Source organism: Topomyia yanbarensis, chromosome 2 (genome assembly GCF_030247195.1).
Source record: "Topomyia yanbarensis strain Yona2022 chromosome 2, ASM3024719v1, whole genome shotgun sequence".
NCBI classification, from domain to species: Eukaryota; Metazoa; Arthropoda; class Insecta; order Diptera; family Culicidae; genus Topomyia; species Topomyia yanbarensis.
In genome coordinates this window covers 179103420-179112978 of record NC_080671.1, presented here as the reverse complement: position 1 = coordinate 179112978, position 9559 = coordinate 179103420, and the positions used below count along the sequence as shown (strand labels likewise).

Genomic DNA, 9559 nt, shown 5'->3' with positions numbered 1-9559 from the left:
ATATCATAGCGTTATATTTCAATCGTCTAAACAAGACACTGTATTTAGCTTATTATATTTGTAACAATATAAAATAAATTACATGGAATAGTATCATGAATAAAGCGCAATAAGCCACGAAACAGTAGGTAGCCACGAAACTCGGTTGACATCACTCAAAGTTACAGCAAAAACTGTGGGTGCCAGGGACAAAGAAGAGGGCATTATTTTAGGCAGTGGGGTGCATTCCTCTATACGGGACTCTATAATACCACAGACTCAGGGCATGTTCAGGAGCGTTTTGTTTTATATAGGAGTTGGAACTGAAACATTCACATCCCCAGCAGAGCGTTTTGTTTCATAATTTCGAACAGTTTTGTTTTAAAATTTAAAACTTATATGACGCCGTTCTATTTGTTGCTGATTTTAAAACACGTTGACTAGAAAAACTCTAGTAAGAGAACTGCGGAGAGAAAAACAGCATTTTTGGCAACGTATGCCCCGGCATTGCATGGCAACACGTCCAATGTTACAAGGATAGGCAATGTTCGATTGGATTCGTTTTTTGACAGCTAAACGCGAATCCAATCGATCCAAAATGGAGTCTCCGCAGTTCTCTTTCTAGAGTTTTTCTAGTTTAGACCTGTATTTTAAATACATGCAAAGTTTTCAGTAACGACGCTGAATCCCTCTGGATAAAGACTCGACACGTCAATCGTTTGTTTACCATTTATCTGTCAGTGTCATTCCAATCGAGCATGAGACCTGTCAATGGCCCTCGTTCCAGAAGGATTCGAAGCGATTTTCTTCGGATTGAGGGCTTTTGACAGGTCTCGCCCGGTCAGCGTGGCAAGCAGAAAGTTAGCAAAAGTTGAGCAAAGTGAAATTGATGCTGGCAGAGTTTCTGCGAGCATTTTGCGCGATTTGTGCGAGAATTCTAGCAACGAATTCGCTCAAATGCAATAACCGTTTCTGACAGAAGCGGCTAAACCAACCGATGCTGCTTACTTTTATCCAGAATCGAGCCAGAAATGAACGGCCAAGATCTCTGCACGCATCCTGCCACATCATTGTCAGATGTTTTACTCGATTCGTGCTAAATTCTACCAGGTGGCAATCGCCAGGATCTTTGCACAGTTTATGTCCGAGTTATGTCAGGGTTTAGCTCGGTTCCTGTCAAAATTTGCCAGAAAACGCGAGCGAAACCGAGTTCGCCCTAGCTCAACTAGCCCGACAGGATACGCGCAGAAATCTGACAGGGCTCCCAAACCAAGACTTACAGAAATCTAGCAGAGCGGTCTCTGCCAAAAATTGCTCACTGCGCGTGCTCGATTGGAATGACACTTACTGATAAATAATAAGAATAAGTTAGAGTTGGCGAGTCTTTATCCAGAGGGATTCAGCGTCTTTAGTTTTCAGCACAGACACTTAGACCAGATAGACTGGGGAAAAATAATTTTGAATGCAGTAACTCTGAAGGTATGGCGAGACATGAATTTTAAACTGAATAGAACATCCGCTAAAACTGCTGTTGGGGACAACAAGTTCTAGTTTTAAAATTTTGAGTTTTATATTATTGAACTGTTAAAATTATGAATCTAGGACTGAAACACTCCTGAACATGCTCTCACAAACCTTATCTTGTTTACGCTATTAATCTGTAGATGTCGCAAAAGGTAATTGCGAAATTTTCAGCAAAATATCAATTCTTTGGGTTGTTTTATTTTACTGTGTATACTGATTGTATGGAATCTGGCCACCATGCCTGAATGGAGGAACCCAGTTAAGCTCAGCCGGAAATGAACCGGAATTCTGGCTGGTTCCAGTTCGTATTCCGGCTCTAGTGACACAACCGATTCTAGTTAGAATCGGTTGTTGCACTGGAGCCGGAATACGAACTGGAACCAGCCAGAATTCCAGTTCATTTCCGGCTGAACTTTACTGGGAAGGTAAACGTCCTAAACGAAACAAATTGTTTTGGTTTCCATTAATTTTCGTGAGTATTTCGGTTATAATGATTTAATTTCAATAAAATTACTGTCACAAATTAAACATTGTGGTAAGTTTTCCAATTAAATTTGACAGCAGCAGTATGGAGAGTCAATCCGGCGTTCAACAAAACATTGTCATCCGTCGTCGATCTTCTCTGTACTCGTCTGGTCCTGGTAAGTTCTGACAACGTTGAATTTTATTCATTACTAAACAATTCATATTTTAAGGGTCTTCACCAAACATCTACAAGCCAAGGTTGGAATGTTGCGCAATAATTATTGACTATTTCTAAAATCTAACACCTTTTATACAGCTATGAGAAGCAACTTTCGAACGAAATCGAAAATTGGAGCAGATTACTACGGAATAAAGTGATGGAAATCAATGAGCATATGAACACACAAATTCAGTTGGATAATTCTGTGCTGTCTACAGAACAACAGCAATATCTGGCATTGGGACCAAAAGTGGACGAGTTTAGTAAGCAGTCCGATGAAATAAACAGCCTGTTGGAACGTTACATTCAACGGAAATCGTTTCTCGCTCAACGGTACGATGCCATCCTTGGGGAAGCTCGGGCTCAAGCGGACAATAAGGCTCTTAGCATTGCCGAAAAGAGGCTACTTTCGGAACAGATAAAATGAATTCTATTGTTTGTTATTTCTGTGTTACTTGATTTCAATTCATTGCCTTGAAGATATTTGTACAATAAAAAAAACCGTGAATGTGTAATTATTCTGCCGTGTGTCTTAATATCTATTCAATACTTATTTCTAAAATAACAGCCATTTGCGGTCTATGTATTTGGCGTCCGAAGTTGCCACGCAATATGTACGTCTAGTTGAACTGTATAAGCAGTTAGTGTCTAAGTTTACATGAAATTACACTTTGCAAGTGAAAATTTTGTAAACTTTGCTAAAGAACTCGATTGTCCTTGTCTAAATTTAAAAAAAATGAATCTTGTAATTAAAGTTGGCTTCTAGAAGCTTAATTTAGATCCAACTCATTTCTCATACTTTCACTCATACGCTGCACGAAAAAGGGCCGATTAGCCTGATGCTTATGATACCTTCTAGATTCCTTCCCTGTGCCACTACTGCTAATATTGCGTACATTATTGTCTGTAAATTCCGCTGCACGTTTGCTACTTTCCTTGTTGAACGGATCATCCGCTTTTCCCTGTGTTCGCAGCAAGTCTCCCGGAATAGTCTTTTCCCTAATTTGGATCATCGACGTATTCATCACTTCACAGTCAATTTGCATCAAAGTTACCTTCTCCGATTGATTGGTCGCTAAAGGAGATAAAAACATTCATATAAAATGGTCATTTATGAACAAAAATAAACTACCATTTTCCATCAGTGCCGGTAACATTAGTGACATCTTGGGTCGGTTCGTTTTGTTGTAGGCCAGTGCTGGCAACAATAAATGTTCTCCACTGAACGATACCAGATAAAATGTGTCATCACGGCGGCCAATCTCCTCAAAAAACTTGGCGTATGTTTTACTCAGTCCCGGGTAGTACAAAGCGATTTCGCTTTCCTTGATTGCCTTTCTCTGTTGCAATGATTCTGATTCCTTTACTTTTGCCCCTTTCGTAGGATGACGCTTCTTCGCAGTACCCAACTTACTTCTTTTTTGGAACGTTTCCATCTGCGAACTAATGTCCTTCATTTGCTGATACATGGAATCGATGGTGTCTTTCAAGGCAAACATTTCCGAAAATGAATTGATCCGCATGTCGTCACCGTCGCGGTCGGTGAGATTCTTGTAGCCATTTTCGCCAATCCATCGGCGCAAATCCCTTGCCAGTCGTATGTTTTCCGTTTGGTTCACGTAGAATGGGCATGTAGAAAACGGTTCTCCCGCTGTTTTAGACAATTCCTCAAGGTTGCTCATATTTAAACTAATGTCGATATTCCGAGGCGGATTGAAACGACTAGAATCATCAAGCCACAATAAATTTCGTTTGTGGTGAACGGACTGAGCGCTACTTTCAACGATTTCTCGGGTCTCACTAATGCCGGTAAAAAGGTTCCTAAAACAGATCAGTTTGGTTTTTAATGTTAGTATTAACAATAAGACATGTACTTAATATTCTCTATTGATGTGTAAACTAACAATCTCATAAAAAATAAACTTACCCTAATGGACCGAAGTTAAGTGAAACCATAAACAACATCGCTAAAACTATCGCCGTGTTTTTTCGAACATTGGGTGTGATCTGCTTCGTGAAGTAGTTAACAGTTCCCAGCGTTGTGCCGCAGGAACATTTGAGCTTCAACTTGGACAAGAGTTTAGAATTTTCCTATGTGATAATCAAAATCAAAAATTAAAAAAGTTGTTCAATCATGTTCTCTATGCTCTACTTACGCTTTTTAGAAACTGATTCTCCTTTGTTAACGCATCAATTTGCTGTTCTAGCGTGGTTACATACTCCTTCTTACGTACCCTTGATAGGAAAGCGGATTCACGGTTCTTTATCATTCGCTGATGACGTTTCATTGTGCGTTCATTAACCAACCTGTCAACTGATGGTACCATCGGAGACATTGTAGTTGATTGCAAAAATTGTTGGCTAGTTTCTGCTCGTCTTTCTTGAACAGTTGTTACCGTTGCTGTTAGTTGGGGTTGTGGTGGTTTGGGTAACACTGGTTTGCTTTTGCCGATAGCGGAAGTGGCTTTAATCAAAATTGTTCCATTATTTGTTCGATTTTTCATATTTTTCACCAAGGCCTGGTAATCTTTAGCATTTAAAATGATCGTCTTTTTTGTGACGCTTTTCGAAATAGCCCCAGAAGACATACTGTTGTTTAGGACTCCTTTTGGAGGGAGTTTGATTTTCTTCAAATCGGCCAGGTTGCTAGGACAGGCTGGTTTTCGCACGATTGGCAACTGAGCGGTTCCAACTCGAATTACATTGCTTCCATGCATAGTGACAATCTGAGAGGATCTGACAGGGTTTTCTGGAGAAATGGGTGGACTGTCAAGGAGAATGTTGTTCAGATGAACATTTCTGCAGGATTCATATCCACTGGATGGATATGATTCAAAGCTTTTGTTGCTGTCCGAAGGAGACGGGGTGTTTCGTTGGGACGATGTGGAGCAGTCTGACTCACTTTCTCTCTTGACGACTCCGTTCAGAAACATGTCCGGATCGATAAACTCCCCATACTGTGGGCTTAAAACGTTTTCTTGTGTTAATGAAGCATCCTCCAGCGACTGAACAGTCGATGTTAGTAAGTCTTGCTCTAAAACTTCGAATGTTTCACTTCCAGTCGGGGAACCTTCATATATATCCATCGGAAATTCTTCCAGCATTGGAGCGATATCCAACATAGTTTCTTCTGTGAACCAAATAGCAAAAACGGAATGAATGTAAGACCTTTCAAGCTTGAAATTTTCAAATTAAATATTTCTACCGTATAATTGTTGTTCTGCCATTTTACCGAAATTTTCCATACAGGCCACCGGTCACCACTTTCCACAGAACATTTTGTTTATAGAAGTTAAGAAAAGAAACACTAGTACGAATGAGGTGCAATCACTAAGTTAATTTGTTTTATGATTTTGTTCAGATTTAACTGAATTAACGTGCCACCAGCAAAATTATTTTCATTGCGTTTGTTTTATACAATAATTATTATTGATGAATTTAAAAAGAATCCCAAATTAGTGTATTTTGTTACTTGGTTTGACAAATCTGACTGACTCTACAAAGAAGTGACACAAAAATGACGTTAGCCAGCCATCCATGGGCGTACATTAAAAGTGGGCTCCCCTATAAACACTCATAGTAATAGACTCGCGGATGTAAAAACCGCAAAACTGGCAACTAAAAAAACAAGCGCGTTAAACTGGCATCACCCAAAAATGTGCAAGCTCGAACGTGCTCGACTGTATTCGATCACCTTTTTTTATTAAAATAATTTTTCAAGTGGTTCAATATGTGAATCAAAAGAGAAGTTATACGTTTGATACTGAGCAACAAGAAATTAAGAAAAGCAAACAAAATCCAATTTCTTTAAAAAAATACAAATTTGATGAAAAAAAATATAAGTAAAATGCTTTTTATTCAGTTATATAGAACACAATAAATATCTTTCTAAATAACATTGTAAAATACTAACACGAACATGAAAAGTGAAACCTACTGTGAATAACAAAATAATTTTTTTATATAAAATCGCAATACTTGTTCTGCTTATTTGCATTGTATGACGTCATGCTCGTTTGGCTCCGAATTTTGACAGTTTGTTTGGCTCGATAAAAGTACCTTCGCTGGTCTATTACTATGAGTGTCTATAGGCTCCCCCATAAAAATTTTGACATTTGTGAAATTGTGCATTCGACCGACGAAATCGGGTCCTTCTAGATCAACCTACTAATTTACCGACTAAATTGAATTACGTCGAGGGAAGATTTTTGTCAGTAGATTTTATACGTTTAAGGGTTGTTTTCTTCACCCTCGCTTAACGTTTAAGCCAGGTTTAAACGTACTGGTGAACCTGGTTTAAAAGTTAAGCGAGAGTGAAGAAATCGACCCTCTGGTACCTGATTTAATCCACTGAAAATTCGGCTGGAAACCTTTTTGCCTTTCTCAATAGAAAGTTATTGCAATTGCTCTCAAAACCGACTTTTTAACGGAGGGCCGAGTAACATATACCATTCGATTCAGTTCGTCGAGTTCGGCAAATGTCTGTGTATGTATGTGTGTATGTATGTATGTGTGTGTGTATGTGCGTATGTGTGTGTGTATGTGACCAAAAATGTCACTCATTTTTCTCAGAGATGGCTGAACCGATTTTGACAAACCTAGTCTCAAATGAAAGGTGCAACCAAGGTGCTTAGAGTTATAAGGTGATTCGTCTTTGGCAGTAACTAGGTGAGGAGTGAGGTAAGCGTGCAGCAAGCTGCGGAGTAGAAAAATGACGGCGAACTTTGTTTACATATGAAATCCAAGCAAACATGCATGGGGATGTAGTAAATAATGTTGTTAGCTGTCGTTTCTAGAACCAACACGGCTGATCGGCGATTTCGAGGATCGTATCACCTGAGAATAAAAACTCCTTGGGTGCAACGTTCCCATAGGCTGCTATTGAATTTCTAATGGAATTCAAATATATTAAATAAAACGGAAGCATAACTAAATTGTTTTATATAATAACGTTTCCGTTGATAAAATTAAAAAAATATGCATTTCGCCAAGTGTTGTTATGATTTGGCCATTTCGGGTCGCCCTCTTGTTTTGACGACTCTCAATTTCGCCCTGCAGCGTTGCCAGAAAACAAAAATCAAATGTGATGTTCGTCGTCCTCGCCAGAGGGGAAAATTTATTATTCGCCCTGGCATAACAACCATTTGGTTTTTGTTTAGGGCGATTCTGTTTACGAGTCTTGTGAACAATTATGCTGTCAATTTCGCCCGTATACGCTACCTTAGAAATGCAGAGCCGTAATCCGCCTGGCAGTTTGTTTACCGACAAATGGGCCCAAATAACAAATGTAAACAAACGAAGATTTTAGACGTACTGGTGAACCTGGTTTAAAAGTTAAGCGAGAGTGAAGAAATCGACCCTCTGGTACCTGATTTAATCCACTGAAAATTCGGCTGGAAACCTTTTTGCCTTTCTCAATAGAAAGTTATTGCAATTGCTCTCAAAACCGACTTTTTAACGGAGGGCCGAGTGACATATACCATTCGATTCAGTTCGTCGAGTTCGGCAAATGTCTGTGTATGTATGTGTGTATGTATGTATGTGTGTGTATGTGCGTATGTGTGTGTGTGTATGTGACCAAAAATGTCACTCATTTTTCTCAGAGATGGCTGAACCGATTTTGACAAACCTAGTCTCAAATGAAAGGTGCAACCAAGGTGCTTAGAGTTATAAGGTGATTCGTCTTTGGCAGTAACTAGGTGAGGAGTGAGGTAAGCGTGCAGCAAGCTGCGGAGTAGAAAAATGACGGCGAACAACTTTGTTTACATATGAAATCCAAGCAAACATGCATGGGGATGTAGTAAATAATGTTGTTAGTTGTCGTTTCTAGAACCAACATGGCTGATCGGCGATTTCGAGGATCGTATCACCTGAGAATAAAAACTCCTTGGGTGCAACGTTCCCATAGGCTGCTATTGAATTTCTAATGGAATTCAAATATATTAAATAAAACAGAAGCATAACTAAATTGTTTTATATAATAACGTTTCCGTTGATAAAATTAAAAAAATATGCATTTCGCCAAGTGTTGTTATGATTTGGCCATTTCGGGTCGCCCTCTTGTTTTGACGACTCTCAATTTCGCCCTGCAGCGTTGCCAGAAAACAAAAATCAAATGTGATGTTCGTCGTCCTCGCCAGAGGGGAAAATTTATTATTCGCCCTGGCATAACAACCATTTGGTTTTTGTTTAGGGCGATTCTGTTTACGAGTCTTGTAAACAATTATGCTGTCAATTTCGCCCGTATACGCTACCTTAGAAATGCAGAGCCGTAATCCGCCTGGCAGTTTGTTTACCGACAAATGGGCCCAAATAACAAATGTAAACAAACGAAGATTTGATAATAATATCTTTTTTTGTTAGGGGAAACTTTGTCACTGCGACCACTATTCAGGTTATCTTTTGTGGCTGCCCCTGTTTGCTCTACATGTTACAAATTTCCCGACTCCAATGTAGTTGGAAGCGAGTTGTTTGTTTGTCCACATGTGTCGTCTCAACCGTGTAGTACATTATTAATGTAGCTGAGGATCCGTTTGGGACAGGTATGCCATATCTCGTGAGGCGTCATAAAATGCCTTCCGAAGTATCGCTCCCTTCGAAGAGATAGTACTGCACACTGGCAGAGAATATGTTCCGAGCTCTCGTTTATGCGATGGTGCTCATGGAGCTCATACTCAAGCCACTGAATTGCGAGAAAACCTCATCCTCGTGGTGCATGCATGTACAGCAAGTGTAAGGGCATGTTCAGGAGCGTTTTATTTTGTATAGGAGTTTCAAAGTAGAACTGGAACTTAAACATTCACATCCACAGCCGAGCGTTTTGTTTTATAATTTCGAACAGTTTTGTTTTAAAATTTAAAACTGTTATACGACGCCGTTCTATTTGTTGCTGATTTTAAAACACGTTTAGAACTGTGTTTTAAATACGTGCTAAGTTTTCAGCACAGACACTTAGACCCGATAGACTGGGAAAAAATAAATTTGAATGCATTGACGCTGAAAGCACGGCGTGACATGAATTTTAAACTGAATAGAACATCCGCTAAAACTGCTGCTGGGGACAGCAAGTTCTAGTTTTAAAATTTTCAGTTTTATATAATAGAACTGTCAAAATTATGAATCTAAAGCTGAAACACTCGTAAACATGCTCTAACGGTCCATATAACTTTGCCACCGATACCTTTTGGTGCACGATGAAGATGGATTATGCGAATTCGTTACACGAAATTGAGTGGAAATCACTGTGTGAATTTTACCAATGTCTCATCTATTCACTGATCTAAATTTATAGACTTGTTGATTTACCGAAATTAAGAAAAGCGATTCTTTGAAGATACCGAATTTTCACAGCCGACTGGTATCCCAGGTAAC

General features: G+C 39.3%; 2 protein-coding genes across 4 annotated transcripts; one reads left to right on the top strand and one right to left on the bottom strand.

The window, feature by feature from the left end:
• Nucleotides 1-1728: 1728 nt before the first annotated feature.
• LOC131682268 (uncharacterized) lies at nt 1729-2706 on the top strand. 3 transcript variants are annotated; one of them, XM_058963636.1, is made up of 5 exons: nt 1729-1757; nt 1928-1975; nt 2065-2144; nt 2199-2226; nt 2285-2706. In XM_058963636.1, exons 3-5 carry the CDS (start codon nt 2072-2074, stop codon nt 2613-2615), a joined length of 432 nt encoding a protein of 143 aa, XP_058819619.1. In that variant the 5' UTR covers nt 1729-1757; nt 1928-1975; nt 2065-2071; the 3' UTR covers nt 2616-2706. The 3 variants fall into 3 exon arrangements, with proteins under 3 accessions (XP_058819619.1, XP_058819620.1, XP_058819621.1); XM_058963637.1 differs by having other exon boundaries at nt 1733-1757; nt 2068-2144; XM_058963638.1 differs by lacking the exon at nt 1729-1757 and having other exon boundaries at nt 2044-2144.
• On the bottom strand, nt 2651-5679 carry LOC131682260 (cyclic AMP-dependent transcription factor ATF-6 alpha). Its single transcript, XM_058963615.1, has 5 exons — nt 5394-5679; nt 4345-5318; nt 4116-4279; nt 3321-4009; nt 2651-3263 (listed from the first exon to the last, which is right to left on the bottom strand). Exons 1-5 carry the CDS (start codon nt 5431-5433, stop codon nt 2959-2961), a joined length of 2172 nt encoding a protein of 723 aa, XP_058819598.1. The 5' UTR covers nt 5434-5679; the 3' UTR covers nt 2651-2958.
• Nucleotides 5680-9559: the final 3880 nt, after the last annotated feature.